Source organism: Chiloscyllium punctatum, chromosome 32 (genome assembly GCF_047496795.1).
Source record: "Chiloscyllium punctatum isolate Juve2018m chromosome 32, sChiPun1.3, whole genome shotgun sequence".
In the NCBI taxonomy this organism is placed as follows: domain Eukaryota; kingdom Metazoa; phylum Chordata; class Chondrichthyes; order Orectolobiformes; family Hemiscylliidae; genus Chiloscyllium; species Chiloscyllium punctatum.
In genome coordinates, this window is record NC_092770.1 from 10,202,927 (window position 1) to 10,229,510 (window position 26,584).

Here is a 26,584-nt window from a genome sequence, read left to right on the forward strand (position 1 = left end):
CATTCAAGGGCCAAGGCAGAGAAGCACATCACAGCTCGATAATGGGGCTACAGGAGACCCGCTGTGTTGAGGTCAGGTACTGACAAGTGGGCCACAATCCCAGTCCAGGAGCAGCACTTGAGATTGGGATTTTTGGCTGCACCCCTAATTCAGGCTATGCCCCAGCCAGATTGACAATTGATTCCCGGTGTGTAGACCACCTTCCTGTGGTAGGATTAGATTTACTGTATTAACTGCAATTGAATTAAATGTCAGATGTTGCATTTTTATAACATTTTTATAAGCTTAATCTGTCCTAGAAAACTCAAAATGACAACATTAAATTTATGAGTTCTATTGTTTACTTCTTAACCAGCCCTGTTTTGTTGATATACACGTAAATGTCAGAATGCTCAAGAATTGTTAACTTTTCTATTTTATTTATTCTCGCTTACTGTTATGCCTAGCACAAAGGGTGATATTTGTGATTGTTGAAGGCCAATTAGCCCTGGGACATTGCTGCAGGTTCTTCTCAGGGTAAAGTCCTATGCACAACCATTTTCAGCTGCTTCTTCAGTGGCAATTTTTTCATCACAGCTTAGAAGTGGGATATTCACTGATGGTTGCACTGTTTATTACAACCTGCTATTCCTCAGATAGTGAAGTAATCTGTGTACATTTGCAGGAAGAAGTGGACAGCATTCAGGCTTGGGCTGATAAGTGACAAGTAACATGCTTGCCACACAAGTACCAGCAATGGCCATCTTGAACTGGAAAGAATCATACCATCACCCCTCGACATTCAAGGGTATTGCCATCACCATCTTGGGATTTACGCTGATTATGGGCAAATTGCTCCACCTAGGGCTTACCATTGATGAAAAACTTTACTGAACAAGCCATATTGTGGCAACAAGAGCAGCCAATGCATCAGAACACCATCTGCAAGTTTTACATTCTATGACCATGAGACACAGGAGCAGAAACAGATCATTCAGGCCATCAAGGCTGATTCACCATTCAATGAGGCAATAGCTGGTGTGATAATCCCTATGGGCTACAGAAGCTCAAAATGCAGCTCACCAACATCTTCTCATGTGCAAGTAAGGAGAGACAACGAATATTAGCCTTCTGTCTAGGGCTAGGGCTTACATTCCAGAAATAAAAAATGAATAGGATGGCTGACATGGTGAATCACAGAAAACAAGTATGCGAGCATACACCAGGTAATAAGAAAGGCAAGTAGAAATTTGCCAGCAAGTGCTAAAGAAAGTGAGTATAAATATAGGGGAGTCTTGATACAAATATATGACATTAGTGAGACCACACCTGAAGTACAGCATACAGTTTTGGTCCCCTTATTTAAGAGGGATATGGTTCAGAGAAGATTCACCAGATTTATCCCGAAGAGGTTTATCTTATCAAGAGATGTTGAGAAGTTTAGGCCTATACTCTCCAGAGTTTAGAAGACTGAGATGGGATCAAATTGAGTTTTATAAGATGTTAAAGGGGGTTGACAAAGCAGACAAAGAGAGCATATTTCCATTTGTGGGCCAATCTAGAATGACAGGTCACAGTTTTAGGATAAGGGGTGGCAGATTTAAAACAGAGATGAGAAGAAATTACTTCTCTCAAAGGGTCATGAATCTGATAAGTCTGCTATTGAGAGTGTGGGGGATGCCTGGGCAATAAATTTAAAGGAGGAGATAGATAGATTTTTAATTAATAATGGTTGAATAGTTCTGGGGAGTGGGTCGGAAAGTAGAATTGAGCCTGAGATGAGATCAGCCATGATCACATTGAATGAGGATCTGAATTGCCTACTCCTGCTCCAAGTTCACATGTTCTTAGGATGACTGACACACACACTGGCCCATTAGGTGAATATGTCCACCTGCTAGAACTTTCCAAAATGCAGGCAAAAGAACTTTAATTGGGCGGGAGTTGAAAATTTAGTTTCCTGACAAAGGGTTAATGTTTTGCTAATAGTTTCTTGAAATGTTGGCTTTCCCAAGCTTCTGGATTTATTGGCTTTATAAATTGCACTTTTTGGCTTTATATGAATACTCATTAATACCAGTCCACTAAAATTACACTCACAAGCCAAAAATGGAAAAGGTGTTTCTGAGGCATGTGCCTAGTGGAGTAAACTCCAAACTCTGGTGAGTACATAAAAGTGAAGTCATATTGGACTCAAAGCATTAATTCTGTTTCAATAATAACTAGTGCTACCAGACTTGCTGAGTTTCTCTAACATTTTCTGTCTTAATTTCAGATCTCCAGATTTCCAGAATCTGCAGTACCTTCCTTTGATTTGGGGTTATTTAGGTATGCTGGGAGGGAGAATAAACAGGTGAACTGAATAAGGCCTGGTGTGAGAATACATTTGGGCATGGGGATCTGATTGGGAGAGGAATCGGAAAGAGAAGGAGGGATACTTCCATACCATCAGTTCCTTCCAACTCTCAAGAGAGGGTGACATCTCTCAACCAGCAGCCCATAAGTGTGTTTGTGAGTTCATCAATTGCCTTTACAAGAAAGCAGTACAGTTTGTTTAGTTCACTACTGATCTAAACAGCCAAGATGGCCCAAGCAATCAGATTTGCTGTCACCACTGGCTTCCCTCGAATACAACATGCCATTGCAAATATGCACACTCAAAACTCCATGACATCATCCAGCCAGATTTCTGAACAGGATGGGATTTCATTCCCTCAATGTCTAGCTGGTTTGAGACCAAAGGTGACAATTCTCGTGTCTGCATCTGCTATTCAGGGAACTTTCACAATGCTTCAATTCTGCATCATCCCCAGGGCTTGCTAAAAAGTGTACTCCCATAAGACATGGTTAATGACCACAGTACAAACCCTTAGACTTATGCCAAATGGCACTACAAGGTTGCCTATGTAACCCCTGGGGCCATCATTGACAAGAGAATCGGTTTTCTGAAGATGTGCTTCTGTTATTTGGATTGTTTAGATGGAACATCCTAGTACTCACTGGTGTGGGTCTCTTCTAGATTATTTCATGTAGAATTAATTCGGCAATGGGATGAGAATTTAGAAGAGGGGAGATGGACCAGCCACACAACTACTCAGATAAGAATGAAGGGAATCTGATGGAGTTGCTGAAGGAGCAGGAGAATCGACGTTTCAGGCATAAGCCATTGATCAGGTTTATGCCTGAAACATTGATTCTCCTGCTCTTCGGATGCTGCCTGACCTAATGTGCTTCTCCAGCACCACACTCTCAACTCTGATTTCCAGCATCTGCAGTCTTCACTTTCTCCGAGATGCTGAAGAAGTCAACATTAACAAGGAAAATGCTGTGTAAGTAAAGGAAATAGTGAAATCAAGCAGTTAGGCACAAGAGAATCTAATAGTGGTTAGGTTTTGTGGATGGATCACTTTGTATTAATGTTATTCAGACTATCAGAATGATGAACTAATTATGACTCACAGGCATTCATACCCTCAAAGGAATGCTTGATTGATAAATTTAAAACATTATGCTAATTTGTTTGCCATAAATCGTGAGTTAATTTATTTCCTTTGCACCAATAACTGCCTGTTCATTTTTCTGCCCAGAGCATCAATACAGAGTTAAAGAGCATTACACAGGGGTTATATAACATATGCGTTTATATAACTCAACCTTCATTTGGAAAGAATATTCATCTATCACTGAAACGAACTATGCTGATTGATTCCTGGTAGTTAGCCATCTAAATCATTAATAGCCAAGTTTAGAGATTCATCATCTGTCCTGGGCTCAACATGGGTTGTTCACCTACTGTTTGTATAGAGTGTTAGAAAACGCACTATTTATTTCTCTTCCAGCTGTAGGTTAGTATGTGTGCTGTGTTCCTCTACAAAATAGTATCTACTTTTTCTCTATCTGTGTCCCAAAATGCCATTATCTTAATTGTGAAAGCTACCGCCTGATTTTTAAAACCTTTTTGCTTGGGTTTCTCCTCCGTGCTAGCCAGATTACAAATCAAGTCCTTGAGTTGGTTTGTTACTGAAATTCCCATATTATGACCTAAGTCAAAGGAGTCATAAAGATAAAACAAAACTGTCGTATTAAGTCCTGTGTTTGTAACAATATTAACTCACTGACAGAAAACACAGATTGAGCAAAGTAATCCCTCAAGCAAAGGATCAGTTCAAATCTCTTCTATCCTCTCCCATTTCGTTGAGAATGTTGCTGGACAATCATTCAATCAACAGACCAGGCAGTTCTACAAATATCTCCATCTTCAATGACAGTGGAGCCCAGCCCAAAAGACATGGCTGAAGTCTCTGTGAGAGTTTTCAGCCAGACGTGCCAAATGAATAATCCTTCTTGGCTTCCTCCTGAAGTGGAATTCCCACCATGAAAAGTATTAGTTTTCAGTCAACTTGATTCAATCCACTGGTGTCAAGAAATTGCTGAAGTCATTGTATGAGCAAAGGCAATAGGCCCTGAAGTCTGGTCAGCCAGGTGGGCCTCATAGAATACGAGCTCCTGGATAAGGGCTGTTAGCATAGTCCAAAAGGGAGCCCTGGCTGACAGATATAAATAGGAGAGTCAGAGGTACCATTCACTCTGAGAGTTGGCTCTCAGAGAGCTGCATCAGTATTAAAGACTCTCCGCATGGAAATAAAGCATGACTTGGTGATGGGATACTGGCCTCTGTGGAGTTAGTTCAGTGGTGATGACATAAAAAAACACGCTCCTGAAGAAATTTGCTCACAATAGTCATCTTTGAGTTGGAGTAAGCATTTCTGGCATCGTGCCATTATTGGGGAAGCCAGACTTGTTTTATCCTGCCATTGAAGGCTGGGCCCAGTATGTGAAAAGAATTTATTATTTTTTCTGGAAAAATGACATTGGGGCAGATGATAAACAGCTGGTGAACTTACAACGTTTTCGGTTATTAGGAGTTTAACTTTCCCTGAAGCACCAGATACTGAAAACTTCCAAGGGTTCTTAGATTTAGTTAAGGAATATTATGACCCCAAGACTCCTCTAATTCTGAGATGCTATCAGTTTTACTCCGCAATTGGAGAACTAGAGAAATCCTTATTGAGATTCTTGACTAGGTTAAAATGACTACCACAGGTGTGTGACTTTGATTTAACCTTGAATGAGATGCCGAGAGACGGTTTGATTAGATTTGACTACCTACAGTGTGGAAACAGGCCCTTCGGCCCAACCAGTCCACACCAACCCTCTGAAGAGTAACCCACTCAGACCCAGTATTTCCCTCTGAATAATGCACCCAACACTATGGGCAATTTAGCATGGCCAATTCATCTGAACTGCACATTTTTGGACTGTGGGAGGAAACCGGAGCACCCGGAGAAAACCCATGCAGACACAGGGAGAAGGTGCAAACGCCACACAGACAGTCGCCCAAGGCAGGAATCGAACTTGGGACCCTGATGCTGTGAGGCAACACTGCTAACCACTGAGCCACCATGCCACCCTGTTTGGTATGTGAGATTAGTGCCTACTAGCTGAAGCTCAACTGGACCTCAAACAGGCACTACAACTGGCTTTATCACTGGAAAATGCACCAAGTGGAGCATATGAGTTACAAGGTATTCCAATGGAAGTGGACACCTGCGCCAATTTGACTGAACTTGGGGAACGCCACTTAAGTGAATGCAATTGCATAGCCTCACTCAGAACTTATTCTGAACAGAAGGACTCCAGGTCAACCCTCAGCAAAACCCCAAAACAAAGCTAAGCCTTGGCTAAACAGTTAAAGTTTTCTCATGATCTGGGTTGGAAACCCATTGGAGTTGCTGCCGGTATATGGACTCGAGATAGAAAAAGAATTCCATTTGTCTAGGATCTTTAGTGAATCTCTGCACTGCATCTTGTAGATAGTACACACTACTGCTACTGAGCGTTGGTTGTGGAGAGAGTGGCTGCTTGTGGCTGTAGTGCCAATCAAGCAGGTTACTTTGTCCTGGATGGTGTCAAGCTTCTTGAATGTTGCTGGGGCTACATCATCCAGGCAAGTGGGGAGTATTTCATTATACTTCCGATTTGTGCTTTGTGGATGGTGGACAGGCTTTCGGAAGTCAGGAGGTGAATTACTCACTGTGATATTCCTTGCCTCTGACCTGCTGTTGTAACCACTGCATTTATATGGTGAATAAAGCTGAGTTTCTGATTAATGATTACTCCCAGGATGTTGCTTGTAGGGGATTCAGTGATGGTAACACCATTGAATGTCAAAAGGTAGTGGTTAGATTGTCTCTTTTGGTGATGGTCATAGCCTGGCATTTGTGTGGCATAAATGTCACTTGCCATTTGTCAGCCCAAGCCTGGATATTGTCCAGATCTTGTTGTATTCGGACACAGACTGCTTCAGTGTCTGAGGCGTTGTGAATGGTGCTGAATATTGCACAATCATCAATAAACATCCCCACTTCTGACCTTATGATGCAGGAAAGGTCATTGATGAAGCAGCTGAAGATGGTTGGGTCGAGGACACTATCCTGAGGAACTGCTGCAAAGATGTTCTGGAGCGGAGATGACTGAACTTCCAATAACCACAACCATCAGGTATGACTCTAACCACCAGAAGGTTTCTCTTGTACCCATTGATTCCAGAATTGCTAGGGTTCAGTCAAACGCAACCTTTATGCTTGTACCAATAACCAAGACAGTCATTTTTGGTATTGTTAGTCTGTGTAATTTTTCAGTGGATGGTGGAGAACATTTTCCAAGGTCTACTCCTAATTGCCATTTATCTAGATGACCTGCTAATAACAGGGAAGACAAATAAGGAGCATTTAGAGAACTTGGACATAGTCCTTAGATGTTTCTCCCAGGTGGGCATATGCCTTAGAAGGGAAAAATGTGTGTTCTAGGCAACCCAAGTGACCTACTTAGGCTACAGAGTTGCCAAGACTAGGTTACACCTGTTGGAAAATTGTGCAAATCTTTTGCGGTATAAGGAATCCCTGAAGTGTTGGTCATCTGTTATGGACCAGGCTAGTCACCCTCAAAACATTTTAAGAAAGTCCAGGCTACTTTCTAACTTTTCTAGTTGTTTTAAGCAGGTACATAGTGTATATTCCAGGAGGGAGGCAGCTAGCCCAACCATTAATTTTAAGCAAAACAGAATTTATTTGCAAGATTACCAAATGAAACGCAAACAAAAGAGAACAGAATACAGAATAACTTAACTTATCCAAAAACCCAACAGGTTATTCCAACTTAATGATGTTGTTCCAAATATTTGCAACAATCCCTATAAATACCTTTGGCACAAAAGGCAAAAATTAAACACATGGTCTTACGAGAGAGAGAGAGAGAGAGAGAGAGAGAGTGAGATGGCAGAGGGATTCAGTATGGAACACCTTCTTCCATGTAGCAGTTTCTTGGAACAGGAGACTCAAACTGACTGTCTGCTTTCAGTGAACAGCCAGACTGCTAAAAACCAAACCAAACCAAACCACAGAAAAGCTGAGCTGGGAGAACTAGCCACTTCCCTTTCATCGTACAAGTGTCTTTTTAAAACTTGAAAGCCTTTTGTCTGAGGCAGTATCTGTTAGCTATAAACAAATTGACTGCAAACTGAGACTTATCGGAATCAGTGCTTTTACGACCTCTCTGAAAAAAGAAGCCAAGGACAGAATAACCTTGTTAAAGGACCATCATCATTACACATCATTTACCAGCAGGGAATTCGAGTATTGCCTGAAGTTGAATGATATACATCATATAAGGACAGCTCCATACCATCCATCATCCACTGGTCTGGTGGAAAAAGCAGTTCAAACTTAGAAGCCACGCTTAAAGAAACAGCCTACAGCTTCACTAAACCCCAAACATCCTTGGTTCCTATTTGATTATAGGACCACCCATTATGCAACTATAGTGATAGCTCCACCAGAGTTGATAATGGAGAGAAGACCCTGCACCATATTAAATCTGATCTTCCCGAACATAGGGAAAAGGGCGAAATGGCCTCATGAATGCCAATGCCAGCCAAAAAGCTTCGCTAAGTGAGAGACAGTTTACTTCAGGGGAAGAAGTTTGGAGTGGGAATCACGGGAATGATGCCATATGACCATAAGACATAGGAGCACGAATTAAGCCATTCAACCCATTGAATGCTCCACCATTCAATCATGGCTGATAGGTTTTTCTACCCCATTTTCCTGCCTTCTCCCCATAATCTTTGATCCCCTTGCCAATTAAGAACCTATCTATAGCTGTTTAAAATATACTCAATGACCTGGCCTCTGCAGCCATTTATGGCAATGAATTCCACAGATTTACTACTCTCTGGCTGGAGAAGTTTCTCCTATTCTCTATTCTAAAGGGGCTTCCTATTAAGGCTGTCCCCTCAGGTCCTCGTCTCTCCTACCAATGGAAACATCTTATCAATGTCCACTCTCTCCAGGTCATTCAGAATTCTGTAAGTTTCAATCAGGTCCCCCTCATCCTTCTAAAGTCCATCGAGTATAGTCCCAGAGTCCTCAAACATTCCTCACACATTAAGCCTTTCATTCCTGGGATCACTCCTCTTGAACCTCATCTGGACCTTGCAATGGCTAAGAGGCATGGTCAAGCTGAGGTCAGGTCCAATGACATATAAAGTTCAGGTAGGCGGATGGTCCTGAACAAGCATGTGGACCACATGAAAGCTGCAAACCTGTAAACAGTGCTGTAGCAAAAAGTGCCCAGCTCCACTGCCTTTCCAACAGTTCCAGAACCTGGGGGCTTCTCTCTCTGTCAAGGGTTGGGAATACCTTGGAATCTGAAATGGACACGGCAGATATCGTTGCCTTGATGCCTTTACCGCCTGAAGTGGGGAGTGAATTTCCTCTGAGATGCTCCAGGTGCAAAAGGCATATTGTATGTTACACCCTGCCTGTAACAGAGACAGTGTTGGAGGAACCTGGCCCAGTGCTAAAATGCCCAGGAGGATCTACAAAAAGTAAGAACTGCCCTATATCCTTGGATTCAGAGGGGGAGGGATATAGTAATTGTATTGAGGTCAGCCAAGTGGACTTCATAGAATAAGAGTTGCCCGTTTGAGGCTGTTAATCTGGGCCAATCAGGGAACCCTGGCTTACAGATATAAATAGGAGGGTCAGAGATTCTGAGGGAGCTGGATCAGTGTCAAGGATTCTCTGTATGTAAAGAAAGGGTGACTTGATGACAGGATATTGGTCTCTGCAGAATGATTTCAGGCCAAAATTCTGAAAACTGGAATTGCAAGATGAATTCCAATGAATAGATGCAAACTACTGAGCTTATGAACTTCTATTTAATTGTCTAGGCAACCCTTTGGACTACTTACATCCAGAATGTGAGAGAATAATGACAATACACAAATGAAACCTTAAAAGTTAACTGCCAGGCATAAAGGTCTGTGCATGCATTCAAGCATAATTGTACACTGGTTCATTATCACTAAACGTACATTAAGGCATAGTGTGACCTCAATATCTCAACTGCAAATTAAATTCTACTGAGATTGGCCTAGATTCTGCAGAAAAAAATTGCAGAATGTAAATGAAACATACATTCATAACTTGTCGTGAAGACAAAACTCCATTAATTTTGGATTGCCGCATGTTGCTGGCTGATTAGAGGAAACAGTAATTTAGATTTAACATGCCTATGATTTTTTTCTGTATTTGCACATTAATTATGACAGCTAGCGCATTCTATGAATTAATCTAAATGTACTGACTTGATGACAAAATCCTTTTTGATGTCTGCCAATCTGCCTTTCTTATACAGAACATGAACAAGTTAAATTATAGAGTTTCATTCCTTCTTGGAATGACCCCTCCACCCATTTAAGGCCAGACTCCAATAGGCAGGTTAGTAAACCCTGTTTTGCTGTGTTTTGTTCTGTGCTCCCTCTCCACCTCTCTGTGAATTCATAGTCGTAATAAGTTGTAGGATTGAATCCAATAAGTTAAATATTTTGTTGACAATACGAAGCACTACTGGATTAGATAATCAACTGTAAGGGAAGTTGCCACCCTACTTTCTCTATCCTACATTTGACTCCAGCCCTATTTCATGCAGCTGATTTTTAATATTCCATTGTAAAAGTAAATGCAAAATGAATGTCCACACTACCTCCTAAAAATGTAGCCTTGTACACATTCTGTGGATATTGTGGTGAATAAAAGGGATTTATAATAACATGTAATGTAAATGGTTCCTACAAGAAAAGTAGCAACAATCTTGCACATTGTGAAGAATTGGAAGATCGATTGTTCAGGGAATGATTGTATATCACAGAACACTATTTGCTATTTCTAAATAATGACCATACAATGTGGAGAACCTTAATGTGAGTGCCAGTATTAATTTACAAAACACTTTATATTTACATGCAGTTTTGAAAGTATTAACATATAGAATCCTACAGTGTGGAAACAGATCATTGGCCGAACAATCCACACTGACTCTTCAAAGAGTATCCCACCCAGACCCATTTCCTTACCCTATTACTTTTACATTTCCCCTGAGTATTGCACCTAACCTATACATCCCTGAATACAATGGACAATTTAGCATGGCCAATTCACCTAACCTGCACATCTTTGGACTCTGGGAGGATACTGGAGCATCCAGAGGAAACCCATGTAGACATGGGGAGAATGCACAAACTCCACCTAGATAGTCGCCCACGGTGGAATCAAACCAGAGTCCCTGGTGCTGTGAGGCAACAGTGGTAACCTCTGGGCCACTGCGCCACCCTACACCCTATGTAACATAATTTCAAATTGTGATTGAATCAGTTCAGTTTTCAACCCAATTCACACTTTCTGTTTTGCTCTGAATTGTGTCTTTGGGACAAAATATTGGAGTGAGCTCCACATATCTGTACATATATCTGCAAATGCAGGGATACCCTGACCAAAATCTAGCTATCAACCAATATGACCAATATCAGATTAAATGCTGTGTACCAACTGGCTCCTGCATTTAACACGGTATGTTATGATACTGCAAAAGTTTGAAGATATAGAATCAAGGTACTAATCCAGTAGCACAAGTTCGTGATACAGAAACATGGGGTAAAATTCCACCAGAACAGATAATACAATTTGAATTAAAGTAATAAATCTAGAAGTAAGAGCTAGTCAAATAGTGACTATAAGTCCACTGAAGCTTGTATTTGAAAACTAGTAGAGGTCACACATGGTTTTTATGGAATGAACATTAGTCCTTCCTTACCTGATTTAGACTCCAGATCCATAGCAATTTGGTTGACACTTAAGTCATAGAGATGTACAGCATGGAAACAGACCCTTCAGTCCAACTCATCCATGACGACCAGATATCCCAACCCAATCTAGTCCCACCTGCTAGCACCCGGCCCATATCCCTCCAAACTCTTCCTATTCATATACCCATCCAAATGCCTCTTAAATGTTGCAATGGTACCAGCCTCCACCACATCCTCTGGCAGCTCATTCCATACACGTACCACCCTCTACGTGAAAAGGTTGCCCTTTAGGTCTCTTTTAAATCGTTCCCCCCTCACCCTAAACCTATGCCCTCTAGTTCTGGACTCTCCGACCCCAGGGAAAGAACTTTGCCTATTTATCCTATCCATGCCCCTCATAATTTTGTAAATCTTTATCAGGTCACCCCTCAGCCTCTGACACTCCAGAGAAAACAGCACCAGCCTGTTCAGCCTCTCCCTGTAGCTCAGATCCTCCAACCCTGGCAACATCCTTGTAAGTCTTTTCTGAACGCTTTCAAGTTTCACAACATCCTTCCGATAGGAAGGAGACCAGAATTGCACGCAATATTCCAACAGTGGCCTAACCAATGTCCTGTACAGCCGCAACATGACCTCCCAACTCCTGTACTCAATACTCTGACCAATAAAGGAAAGCATACCAAATGCTTTCTTTAGTATCCTATACCTGCGACTCCACTTTCAAGGAGATATGAACCTGCACTCCAAGGTCTCTTTGTTCAGCAACACTCCCGAGGACCTTAACATTAAGTGTATAAGTCCTGCTAAGATTTGCTTTCCCAAAATGCAACACCTCGCATTTATCTGAATTAAACTCCATTAAGTGCCCCTTGAAATTCCCCAGCAAGCCAATCAATTATATCAAACAGCTACAATGTGTGATAAAATGATGAAATGAAATCACATATACCACCTGCCAAGGCCTCCAAAATGACAATAGCGCATGCACCACTGTCAACTGTGAACATCATTGAGGATATACTTACACCACATGGACAGCAGTGTCTCAAAAAGGCACCACTACCTTCTAAAGGGCAATAAATACTCATGTAGCCATCAACATTAATATCCCTGATTTTAAAGAAGAAATTGGCTGAGAAGTGGTTGAGAGACCTACTGAGGACACAAAAGGGTACTTTATAAATTAATTATTTCTCTTCCACTATGTGACGTTTATATAATATCTGCAAACATATTGAGAAAAATATTGCCAGGTTTGGCTGCAACCAAAATACTGGTAATTGAAGTCAGGTTGGGATTCCAATGTGATCCCATCTTTTCCAAGTGGCACAGAAGACGAGTGATGACATGTTGTGTCCAATAGTAAGTATACCTTTAAGAGACACAATATGTGATTGTTTCTTTAAGAGAAATACACATAATATCATCACTTCATCTGTGCATATGACTTGAGGGCATATCTCAGGTGCTGACTTAGGATCACTTGAAGCATGACAAACAAATGGAAGCATACTACTATTTATAAATTCGTAGCTAACTTTATTCCAGACACCTCTGTGTCTATGAAGGTGATACTTGTGTCTTTTAGTGAGCTATAATGAATGTTTGTTGGATCTTTTAAGACCACCTTTTCCATGCCTTGTTTTTTTATATTTTACAGAATAATATAAGCTTTGCTACTTCTGATGAAAATTCCCTGATGGAGACAAACTTCCTTGAATCTACCATGCAAATAAATAACCAAACTGGGATTGTTAATAAGTCAATTATGAACAGCTGTAATTCAAAATCCTGGAATTCCCAGCCAATTTGTCAGAGGCTTGCCAGGGCCAATGAGGTAACTACACAATGGGAAAGCTTTTTTAGTCAGATTTACACACCTGGAACATTTCAGATCAGTTGCAATGAAAGGTTCCAACCATGGTCATTGAGAGATGGCTATTGAAAACACTGTCACAAAGAGTGTTTTTATTTCTTGGCAGATGATTGTCAACTTCATGGAAGGTACTTAACCTGGCTAACACTTGACTTACCTTCAGCAGCTCATTGTGGCTTTACCTTGCACCTCAAAAGCAGACACTATACCACCACCAGGTCAGAAGCAGGAACAACATCTGAAACAGCAGGGATAGTATTTCCTGCTTTCATCTCAGCATCAACCCTTCCACAGGTGTTAAACACAGAGAAAGGTCTGGGATAATTCTTACCCTTTTCTCAATTCTTGACTGATCTGAAGAAGATGCAATTTTGAGATTGAGTTTTTTTTAAAAAGTCCTTTTGAGTGCTGTGCAGTTAATAATAGACACAAGTAGGCTTTGTTGTCAGTTGAAGTGAAAAGCAAGTATTACTATCTATTTTCACAACACCCTGGATAGAATAGATAGGGAGAAACTAATCTTGCTTGTAAAAGGTAAAAGAACAAGGAACATAGATTTAAAAGAAGCAAGGATGAAGTGAAGGAAAACAATTTTTACACAGTGATTAGTGAGAGTGTGGAATGACTGCCTGGAAGTATGGTGGAGTCAGGTTCAATTGAGGAATTCAGGAGGGCATTGGATGATTATTTGGATAAAAATAATGGGGAAAGGTAGGGGAATAAAGCAGGAAATTGGCATTAGGTAATGTTACTCTTTGAATGAGCCAGTGCAGATATGAAGGGCCAAATGGCTTTCTTCTGTGCCATAACACTTCTGTAATTCAGCACCAATCTACTCCATTGTCCACACAATAGACTGAAGTCATTGACAGAAGATGCAGGAATGTTGAATACTTCATCAACATCCTAGTTATGTACATCTCCCTTTATTACTTTATTTGAAACTGTCTTCATGGAGCCAGCAGGTCTAGCACCCATTGTCAGTTTTAAATTCTTCCTTTGACATGACAAATGGTGGTCAATTGTCCCTGTATTTGGTTGCATTGGGTCACGCACATAACCCACTCAAAGGCATATGCTGTCACTGCCAGTAATTGTCTGTAATGGCTTTACACTTAAAGTTTGTTTCTTCAGTGAAGCAGCCTGTTGCATCTGATTTGAAGCTCAAAACTACTGACCAAAAGAAGCTCAAAAAGAGTCTTTACTGTGTCTCCTGCTGCCTTATTTGTTCCCCACAACTCAAGCAAAGTGGTGTGTCTAGTCACAAATGGGAAGATGCGAAAAACAGAAAGTGGTTTCACAAGTGGGATGGCAGGGAAGCAGCATGTGAGCAGTGTAGGGACCAAGGAGCAGATCACAAAGGCAGTAAAACAGCTCACCAGTGGGGGTCAGTGATGGGATTGGTAAGTGGGTCACTGATGAGGAACCATGGTCCCACAATAATGATGTAACAGCACCAACACTGGTTCCAATGTATTAACAAGAGAAACAGTGTTATCATGTCTGTCTCATTGTGTTCAGAAACACAAACAGAGCCAACTGACTTCACAGAGCCAATTTTGTGACAGTACTAGGTCAATATTTCATGTTGCTGCCTCCTTGTCTTAAAAAGTTATCAGTGCCGATTTCCCAATTAGTTTTACAATCATGAAGTGAGTGTCACACAGGCCAGACAGAATGGACACTGAGATCCAACTGAAAGGCTGTGAGACCCTAACATGTGTTCCAGAGGTAGAGAGTCAGCTCTGTTAATTATTCTAAACATCAGTGTTTCAAAAGGCTAAACTCTTATAGCAGGTTATTTAGATCTTTAGGCTCATGAAACAAGGCATCTTTCCAAAAGGACCTGGTGGGCAAGCATTGCCATTAGTCAACAGGTTTTCAGACATTCAAGGGTCATCAGCTACACCTACCCCATCCCACACCCCCCACAACTCCCAGAAAGAGTCAGCTCACAGGAGGCTGTGCTGTACCTTCTAATATTCCAACATGAATTATCCTAAATGATGAAATCCAAGCAAAAGTTTTTGTAAAGGCACAATTTTAATAGGAATGTTTCCTAACTCACCAATTAATTCTCCATAGACCCTTGTAAGAAGTGCACAAAGCATTTTCTCACCATTAAGAAGTTTCTGCTACAGAATAATGAGCAATAAAAATGATGTGCAATGAGCTAAAAAAGTTTAGAGCAATACATTTGTAGATCCAAGGGGTCTGAAACATGAAAACGATCATAACTAACTCCATAAAAAGTTATATATGGCTATTCTTATATATTTTAAATACTGTCAGTTTCATGTCTTTCTAACTACCTGTCTCTCCCTCTCTAGTACTCTTTTCTCTCTCATTTCTTCCATATCATTCTGATGAAATATGTGCCCTGCTTTCCTTTATTCTTTATAAATACTGGTAGGGGAATCAGATTATTGCTATAATGATTTACTTACTGGCTAGGCAGAATTTATTGTTGATGCCCAATTTATGGAAAGGAAGAATCAATTCCAGGGACTTTATGAATATTTGAAAGAATATCAATTCAACACGTGATTTTTTTTTGTGACTATTGATATTTTTGAATGCATCATAATAGTTTTTTATGTAAATTTAATCAGTCAGATTGTTTTGTGACAATGTAATTTTTCGAGTCATAGAGTCATAGAGATGGACAGTATGGAAACTGACCCTTGGGTCCAACACGTCCATGCCGACCAGATATCCCAACACACCTGCCAGCACCTGGCCCATATCCCTCCAAACCCTTCCTATTCATATACCCATCCAGATGACTTTTAAATGTTGCAATTGTTTTAGCCTTCACCACTTCCTCTGTCAGCTCATGAGAATTATTAAAATCACATTTGACTGAACAAACAAGCCATTTACCCACAATGAATTTCTAAATCGATACTAAAGTTTTATTTAAAGTTTTCTTTCACAAGCCTACTGATTGAAGTCTCCAAATGATATATTCCTCAGCATAAAGGACAAAAGGTAAAAAATACAATATCTGTGCTTAGTCAGCTGATATTATTCGAGGAAGGGATGATTTAATTGGTACCAGTGTATTTGGATCAAGAAAGAAAAAGCAATTCGCCTGATTCACTGCTTTTAATTGCTAGCCAGTGACATATGCATCTCTGGATGTGGGATGAAGACTGGTTAAAGATTGGCTGTGATACACCACAGGCTTAAAATGCCTGCTACTAATCCTTAGATTACTTTCATACCTGAATCATGGGCAGGGTACCAATTGAATCATACCCAAAGGAAAGGAATATAATTTGGCATAATAAAAAGCTTTTAAAAATGGCAAAAAAAAAATTTTCCAATTGGCTTTGTAATATATATATTTAGCGACAGAAAAGTCTTGAGCAATGTGCATGCATCCTGCTCCAACAAAATAGCCTTGCTTTAATGCAGAACAAATTTTCTAAAGAGAGAAAGAAAACCAATCAACCCTATGTAGGTCTTGAATCACAGATATTCCAAATAGCAGAGTTTCTAAACCAAGCAATCGAACTCTGAATGGCTTAGGGAGGTTTACTAAGATAAAACAGTCAGATATGATGAGCTTAAGGACTCAGATTCTAGCATAATTATATGGTATGACACTATAGCTATTATAAAATAATGCGATGTCCAACATATTATTTACAACATCATAGGGGTCTGCTACGATAGCAAAAAGAAAAATTTACTACATCACAGGGAGTCTGTTAGGATGACAAAATGAACAATTAGACCTGAGCTTGGTACAAATGAAATTTACCTACAATGGAATATATACCAAATCTGTATTCTCAATGATATTGGTATTTACTCTTTTAAAATGTATTAATATCTTTCTAATAGGTCCATTTAGCCCCCTGACATAAATCAGATGAAACACAACATAGAAACATTGAAGGTAGGAACAGGGATGGACCATTCAGCCCTTTGAGGTTTCTCTGCCATTCATTGTGATTATGGTTGGTTATCCACTCAGTACCCTGGTCTTGCTTTCCCTCCGTATCCTTCGATTCCTTTAGTTGTAAGAATGATATCTGAATCCCTTTTGAAGGGAAGGCAATTGCCTAATTGTGTTATTGCTAGAGAATTAATCAAGAGACACAGGTAATGTTCTGAGGACACGGTTTCAAACGCCCCTCCCAGCAGATAATAGAATTTGAGTTCAATGAAAATCTGGAATTAAGAATGACCACAGATCTGTAGCCTGGCCTCCATGGGACTTCAGACTCACAGCAATGTGGTTGAGAATTAACTTCCATCTGGGTAAACAGTCTGGTGAATCTTCTTTGCACTGCCTCAATAGTCAGAACATCTTTCCTCAGATGAAGCAATATTCCAGGTGTGGTCTTAACAATGCTCTTTACAACTGAGGTAAAACATATCTGCTGTTGCATTAGAATCCTCTCACTGTTGAATTCAACATACCATTTGCCTTCTTAACTACCTGCTGTGCCTGCGTGCTTACTTTCAATGGCTGATGTTCAAGGACACTGATGTCCAGTTGCACCTCCCACGTTCTCAATCTATCCTCATTAAGATAATAGTCTACCAATCTGTTTTGCCACTGAAATAGATAATCTCACATTTATTTACATTATACTACATGTGCCAAATATTTGTTCACTTACTAAATTTGTCCAGATCACACTGAAACTTTTCTACATCTTCCCTAACATTTACATTATATTTATAAAAGTGAAAACATATTAGTTACCATTGCTAAAATGGAAATCAAGAATGACTCTTACTTCAATGATATCTGTTTTCCCAAAGTATGCAGCAGTATGTAATAATGTGCTACCATTAATGCATCTATTTAAAACAGAGAAGTTGCAATTAGAATTAAGTTGCAATTCTATTTTATACAAAAAAAACTATATATAAGATAGATTTACCTAATTTGTCCATGGACTCTAAATCTCAACTTTAAGTATCCTACATAAAATTGTGATTACTAAATGTCACAGTACACGAAAGAGAAATTAAAAAAATAATAAATTTAATGCAAAACAAATTTTGTAAGTTACCAACATACATCAGTTATTAAATTACTAGGAATGAGTTATAAATTAAAACAATGTTGGTTCAAATCAGGTATAAATGAACTTCAACATTTGGATGCAAAATGCAATACCACCAGAGTAGGCAACAGCTTCTGAACAATTTATACACCACTGGCACAGACAATAAAAAATATTCAGGATGCAACTGACCAACTCCATAATGTCTGCAGCCAAACTAGAGGCAACACGTCTGACCCAGAAAGAGATGTTTAATTTACAGGCAACTTTAGCCCTTTACTTCAGGAGAAAAGAGTTTCTGAAGTAACATAATGGGGGTTAAATCTGCAAAGCCAGTTTTGTGCTCCTTCATTGCAAGATATTACTTGTGTGCATTAGAAACAAATAAAATATTTTTAAGAATTTGATTTACAAATAATTTATCTGCTGATATTAATTAAAAAGAGATGCCACACATTTTGGAAGCTAGCACTTCAATAATGAGTTATGTTCAAATTCAAAACAATTTGAATATTTAGTGATTATTTATTTGTTTAAATGTCAGTTGACAGCTACAAGGTACAAAGGAAAATGAATGTGGTTGTTGGCATTCAGTCAAATCCACTCCAGAACATTTCTGCAGGAGTTCCACAGAGTAGTGTCTTAGACCCAACCACGACCAACTCCAATAAGAGAGAATCTAAATATTTCCCGCTAACATTCAACATCATTACCATTGCTGATTCCTCTCCTGTCAACAACCTTGGTGTTACCATTGACAGATGTTCGCAGGTAAAGGGACGGCTGGAAAATGAGAAGCCTTCAAAAATGAGAAAACAAGAGTTCAGAGACAGTATATTCCTGTTAGGGTGAAAGGAATGCCTGGTAGGTGTAGGGAATGCTGGATGACTAGAGAAATTGAGGTCTTGATTAAGAGAAAGAAGGAAGCATATGTCAGGTATAGACAGGAGAGATTGAGTGAATCCTTAGAAGAGTATAAAGGCACTAGCACTATACTTAAGAGAGAAATCAGGAGGACAAAAATGGGACATGAGATAGCTTTGGTGAACAGGGTTAAGGAGAATCCAAATGGTTTCTATAAATACATTAAGGACAAAAGAGTATCTAGGGAGAGAATAAGACCCCTCAAAGATCAGCGAAGCAGCCTATGTGTGGAGCTGTAGGAGATGGGGAGATACTAAACGAGCATTTAGCATCAGTATTTATTGTGGAGAAGGACATGGAAGGTGTGGAATGTGGGGAAATAGATAGTGATATCTTGAACAAGTCCATATCACAGAGGAAGTGGTGTTGGATGTCTTGAAATGCATAAAAGTGGATAAATCACTAGGACCTGATCTGGTGTTGCTTAGAACTCTGGGTCCCGTGCTGAAATATTTGTATCATCGATAGTCACAGGTGATTTGCCAGAGGACTGGAGGTTAGTTAAAGTAGTACCACTATTTAAGAAAGGTGGTAAGGAAAAGCCAGGGATCTATAAACTAGTGAGCCTGACATCAGTGATGGGCAAGTTGTTGGTGGGAATCCTGAGGGACAGGATTTATATGTATTTATAAAAGCAAGGACTGATTAGGGATAGTCAGCATGGCTGTGTGCATGGGAAATCATGTCTCACGAACTTGATTGAGTTTTTTGAGGAAGGGAAGTCTTATTGAAACTGAACAAGGTGTTGGTGAATCCACAGCTGGAGTACTGTGCGTAGTTTTGGTTCCTTTATTTAAGAAAAGGGATAATTTCATTGGAAGCAGTTCAGAGAAGTTTCACTAGTTTGTTTCCTGGAATGGAGGGATTGTATTATGAGCAAAGGCTAAACAGTTTGGGACTCGACTCAGCAGAGTTCTGAAGAATTAGGAATAGTCCCTTTGCAAAAAATAGGATTCTTAAGGGGTTTGATAAGGTTAATGCTGAGAGATTGTATCACCTCATGGGAGAGTCTAGGACCAGAGGGCACAGTCACAGAATAAAGGTTTGTTGATTTAAGACTGAGCGGAGGAGGAATTACTTCTCTTAGTGGGTTGAGAGTCTTTGGAACTCCCTTCTATGGAGTGCTATAGGAGAGTTCTTGTGGATCTTTAAGGCTGATATTGATAGACTGTTGTTCAGTCGGGGAATCAAGAGTTACAGGGGAAATGCAGGGAAGTGGATATGAGGAATGTCAGATCAGCCATAATCGTATTAAATGGTGGAGCAGACTCAAGGGCCTATTTGGCTGCTCCTGTTTCTATTTGCCATGGTCTTATGCATGTCACTGGCTGGACCAGTATTTATCACCTGCTTTTAGTTACTTGTGGAGGAGGTGCTGACGAGCTGCCTTCTTGTACCACTGCAGTCCATGTTTTCTCGGTAGACCTACAATGCTATTAGGGAGGGAATTCCAGGATTTTGATCCAACAACACTGAAGGAACAGCAGTATGTTTCCAAGTCAGGATGGGGGTTTGTTTGGAGGGAAACTTGCAGGTGGTGATGTTCCCATGTATCTGTTGTTTTTGTCCTTCTGGTTATAAGTGGTCACGTCTTCGGAAGATATGAATTTCTGCAGTGCATCTTATAAGTGACAGGCCATAGCAACAATGTGTGTCAGTGGTGGAGAGACTGGAAGGCCCATCTAAGTTCCACGGTTACAAAAGCAGGTCAGCGGCCGATGGCGCCATCAGGACCAAGAAGCCTGCTTAACTGGCACCACATCCATAAACATTCATTCATTCCTTCCACCATTGAAGCTCAGTGTACCAGTAGTGCATTCCATCTACATGGTGCACTGCAGAAATTTACCAAAACTCTTTATATAGCAGCTTCCAAATCTGAGATCATTGCCATCTAGAAGGGCCACAGCAGCATAGACAAGGAAATACTACCACCTGCCAGCCACTTAGCATCCTGAGTTGGAACTATCTTACTGTTCTTTGAAAGGAGTCCAACAGGGCCATGTGTATTCAGGAACACACCATTCTGCCTATGTTTGTATGCATTGAGCAAATGGGATCCCACCAACCCAGCATTAATGCATCCCACGGTCCCAGAAACATCAGTCTGTGCTCAACTAGTTATTCAAATCTCAGAATGTAAATGAACACAGGTTATACACAAAACACAGTATAAAGTGAGAAATTTTACTTATCTATGTGTTTTCCTCATTGTTATCTCAGAATGTTGCAGAGGTGGTTTGCTCCAGAATGTCAGGGAGGCAGAACACACCAGTTTAGGACAAGAACATAATCCAGAAGGAGCAAAGACTGAGGGGCATCTTGCATCCAAGAGGAAGTACAAAACCCTCCCAGTGTAACAACAAGAAGTATTAGGAGATGGCCAGGCATGCAATGAGAAAATACATTGCTCATGGAGACAGTTCCACAAGTGGCTCCATGGTCAGAAGCCTCTAACAAGGTGAGTTGCTTGACAAAAGCATTCAGCTGACCCTGTGCACAGGGAGAAACAGCAGCAGGGGCACCACTAGTCAGCACCTTTCCTTTAACATAGATCAATGTATAGCCACTAGTTTTACTTGTCATTTTGCCTCCTTGACCATCACCAAAGGTAAAATCCTGACAATTGTTGACAACGGTTGGTTTCCATAAGTATGTTGATCCCATCTAACTCTCCAGCATCTCCTTCAGCCCTATACTTTTTCCCTGTTCATCACAACCTTAGCTCCATTGCTCAGGTCAGGGATCATTAGGAATGCAGGGTATGCTCCTGCAGGATTCTCAACATTAGGATGGATGCAAACTAGAAATTGTGATTGTTCCTCAACTATTATCTTCCTAAGGTAATTAGAAAACATAGACTCATTTTCCATGTGGCTGATGCTTGACTCTTTTTCTCTACTGCTGTATTTTTATAATTGGTAAACAGCAAACAAAGACAAAGATAATTGGTGAATACAATCTACCAAGTGCCACATTTTGGTGGAAATGGCAAATACTGCAAATAACCAGGAGTAGTCATTTGGGAACTCTCCTACTTCATAAAAAACTTCTTCAAAGTAAATTTCAGTCCCATGTACCTTGTTAATATCGATTACTAAGGAAATATTTCCTGGACAAGATATCACTAGCCAATCCCTACCTGTCCCCTTACATCAGCCATCTCCTTGAACACAGGCAGCTGTCATCTCATTCTGAACATCTGCTGATCAGTGGATTCCTCATATGAGGCTCCAGTGACTCAGATGAAGTTAAAGATAACTCAACAATGTGAAATTTCCCCTTACCCTCTATACCCTGGGGTCAGTTCCAAGCATTCCCGAGTCACATCCTACCACTTTGAGCATATTCCTTATCATGAAACTTTCAGTCAGTTTTCATAAGCAAGATTATTGACGGTAATTATTTGATCTCTCTGAAAGCCTTTTGGTGATTGGAAGTTGCAATAGATTAAATTTGTTGTGTGTCTAAAGATGTGGTCCTGTGTATAGTCTACAGACAAATGTCATAATAAATGCATTCAAATTCAGTAGCAACTGTATAAGAAAACCTACCTGCTTCTTGGACTGCTCATGAAACTCATATTTGTCAAGTGATTGTGAACTATATCTTCAAGAATATCTGTGTCCCCATGGACGATCATGGGGATTGCTGATGACCAATAAGCATAGTAACCTAGGTACAAATAAAAAACATGGGGAGCTCAAAACATTAAGGGTGTAGTGCACAATAAAATAAAAGCATGATGCTACATTTTTCTGATGCCATATTGTACGTAAGCTTGATTCAATAATTTGTGGTGAAATAATGTGTATTTTAGAACACTATTTTTCATTTGGCACTCATTTATTGACTGTAAAGTATCAAGTTAATTTAAATCACTATTCAGACTGAAATAATTTAATCATGTTTGCTATGGGAAAGCTCTACTACTGTGTTTTCCAAACAAAAGTAAATCTCACCAGCAGTACTTCTATTAATAACCAAAGAATTAAAAATAGTGACCTACTTTTGATATGAATGCAGTCTCTTCCTTCAAGCAATATAACTAGCAGCCAATGGCTGATAATCACACAGACAAAACATATTTGAACACTTTAACAAAACTTGTGTGTTTATGGTGAGCCTCAGGTTCTTCTGTTGAAAGAAATTGTTACTGGGTGAGGGGGTAAGTGAAATATTACAATTTGAGCTTGATCCAAACATTGTATTCGTGATTATCACAAAAGACAGTTCCATAGACAAGACTACATATTCTATGAAGTTGGAATTTATTCTTTATTATGCAATAAACAAGATATAGCATCCCTTAGAATTAACCCTTCAGACACTGGACTACACTGGAAATAATATAGGCCGCCTATCATTTATTCCTGATTTCTCCAGTCATTTTAAAACAACTACTGATAGCCCATATTAGTTCATGCTAAAACTGAATTAAAATATACAGCATGACAAAATTTATATTGAAACCATACATCATTGATACTTTGACCTTCTCGGAGACAAAATATATTGAAAATACTAAGATAAATAAGTCCATAATAAATAGAGGCAGGAGTGGCCAATTGGCCCAGTGAGCTCCTTTGTCCTTTCATAAGATCACAGCTGATCTGATTTGTTTGTGGCCTTAACTCTACTTTCTTGCCTGTAGCTCAAAATCCTGAATTCCCTTGTTTATCAAATATTTGCCTTCACTGCTATCTCTGAGAGAACTTCCACAGTCAAATGACCCTCTGAGAAAAGATATTCATCTTCATTCTAAATTATGGACATCATATGAATAAACTGTGCTCCTTGTTCTAGATTCCACCATTAAAGTAAACGTAAATTTAGCATTTACACTGTCAAGCTCACTCAGTGTCTTACACATTTTAATAAGAATCATTCTTCTAACTCCAAATAATATAGGCACATCCTCTATAAAAGATCTTAAAGTAAGGGAACCCTTAGGAAGTAGCGACCATAATATGGTAGAGTTCAGTCTGGAGTTTGAAAGGGAGAAGGCAAAATCTGATGTAATGGTGTTACAGTTGAATAAAGGTAATTATGAGGGCATGAGAGAGGAACTGACTAAAATAGACTGGAAGCAGAGGCTAACCGGGAAGACACTAGAGCAAAAATGGCAGGAGTTTGTAGGTATAATTGAGGACACTGCACAGAGGTTCATCCCCAAGAAAAGAAAGATTAACCGGGGAGGGATTAGACAACCTTGGCTGACAAAGGAAGTCAGGAAATGTATTAAAGAAAAAGAGAGATCCTATAAAGTGGCTAAGAACAGTGGGAAATCAGAAGATTGGGAAGGATACAAAAGCCAACAGAGGATAACAAAGAGTGTAATAAGAAATGAAAGGATCAAATATGAAGGTAGGCTAGCCAGTAATATTAGAAATAATAGTAAAAGTTTCTTTCAGTACATAAGAAACAAACGACAGGCAAAAGTAGACATTGGGCCACTTCAAACTGATGCAGGGAGCCTAGTGATGGGAGATAAGGAAATAGCAGGAGAACTTAACAAGTACTTTGCGTCAGTTTTCACAGTGGAAGACATGAGTAATATCCCAAAAATTAAAGGGTGTCACGGGGCTGAATTGAGTATGGTTGCCATTATGAAAGAGATAGTGCTAGAAAAGTTAAAAAGTCTTAAAATTGATAAATCTCCTGGCCCCGATGGAATACACCCTAGAGTTCTGAGAGAGGTTGCTGAGCAAATAGCAGAGGCATTGGTTGAGATCTTTCAAGAGTCACTGGAGTCAGGAAAGGTCCCGGATTATTGGAAGATGGCTGTAGTAACCCCCTTGTTCAAGAAAGGATCAAGGCAAAAGATGGAAAATTATAGGCCAATCAGCTTAACCTCGGTTGTTGGTAAAATTCTAGAATCCATCATTAAGGATGAGGTTTCTAAATTCTTGGAAGAGCAGAGTCTGATTAGAACAAGTCAACATGGATTTAGTAAAGGGAGGTCATGCCTGACAAACCTGTTGGAATTTTTTGAAGAGGTAACAAGTAGGTTAGACCAGGGAAACCCAGTGGATGTGGTCTATCTGGACTTTCAAAAGGCCTTTGATAAGGTGCCACACGGGAGGCTGCTGAGCAAGGTGAGGGCCCATGGTGTTCGAGGTGAGCTGCTGGGATGGATTGAGGATTGGCTGTCTAACAGAAGGCAGAGAGTTGGGATAAAAGGTTCTTTTTCAGAATGGCAGCCGGTGACGAGCGGTGTCCCGCAGGGTTTGGTGCTGGGGCCACAGCTGTTCGCATTATATATTAATGATTTGGATGAGGGAACCGGGGGCATTCTAGCGAAGTTTGCCGATGATACGAAGTTAGGCGGACAGGCAGGTAGTACTGAGGAAGTGGGGAGGCTACAGAAGGATCTAGACAGGTTGGGAGAGTGGTCCAGGAAATGGCTGATGGAATTTAACGTGAGCAAGTGCGAGGTCTTGCACTTTGGCAAAAAGAATAAAAGCATGGACTACTTTCTAAATGGTGAGAAAATTAATAAAGCCAAAGCACAAAGGGATCTGGGAGTGCTAGTCGAGGATTCTCTAAAGGTAAACATGCAGGTTGAGTCTGTGATTAAGAAAGCGAATGCAATGTTGTCTCTTATCTCAAGAGGGTTGGAATATAAAAGCAAAGATGTACTACTAAGACTTTATAAAGCTCTGGTTAGGCCCCATTTGGAGTACTGTGTCCAATTCTGGTCCCCACACCTCAGGAAGGACATACTGGCACTGGAACGTGTCCAGCGGAGATTCACACGGATGATCCCTGGAATGACAGGTCTAGCATATGAGGAACGGCTGAGGATACTGGGATTGTATTCGTTGGAGTTTAGAAGATTAAGGGGAGATCTAATAGAGACGTACAAAATAATACATTGCTTTGAAAAGGTGGATGCTAGAAAATTGTTTCTGTTAGGCGAGGAGACTAGGACCCGTGGACACAGCCTTAGAATTAGAGCGAGTCATTTCAGAACAGAAATGCGGAGACATTTCTTCAGCCAGAGAGTGGTGGGCCTGTGGAATTCATTGCCACGGAGTGCAGTGGAAGCCGGGACGCTAAATGTCTTCAAGGCCGAGATTGATAGGTTCTTGTTGTCTAGAGGAATTAAGGGCTACGGGGAGAATGCTGGCAAGTGGAGCTGAAATGCGCATCAGCCATGATTGAATGGCGGAGTGGACTCGATGGGCCGAATGGCCTTACTTCCACTCCTATGTCTTATGGTCTTATGGTCTTATCCTCCTTAACCTTTTCTCATAAGACAAGCAGTTCATTCCAACAGTCCACCTTCTGGGATAAGGATGGGCAGTTTTTACACCCCCACAATTTTATTGAATTTGGGTTCCTTCTGTAAGTAGATATAGTTCTCAGACTCTCAGAAGAGGTGTAAACCATAGGAGACCATCAGCACCAATTTTGGAAACCTTGTTCCTGGGACCCTTTCAATGACGTGTTTTGAAATACAAAATTATATTATTTCAGTTTCCAGAGTTAGATGTATTTTTACTGCAGTGATTGATTGTAGGACTCTATACTGCAACTCAAAGTAGCTTGACTATTAAATTGATT

General features: G+C 40.2%; 1 protein-coding gene across 1 annotated transcript in view; it reads right to left on the reverse strand.

Annotated features, from left to right (window-relative positions):
• Positions 1 to 26,584, reverse strand: part of LOC140458281 (uncharacterized) — a 98,528-nt gene that overhangs the window by 22,571 nt on the left and 49,373 nt on the right. The window contains exons 7-8 of the mRNA XM_072552683.1: positions 22,570 to 22,690; positions 17,819 to 17,882 (exon numbers count right to left, since the gene is read on the reverse strand). Coding sequence (XP_072408784.1) covers positions 17,819 to 17,882; positions 22,570 to 22,690 — 185 coding nt within the window. The remainder of the gene's footprint in view (positions 1 to 17,818; positions 17,883 to 22,569; positions 22,691 to 26,584) is intronic.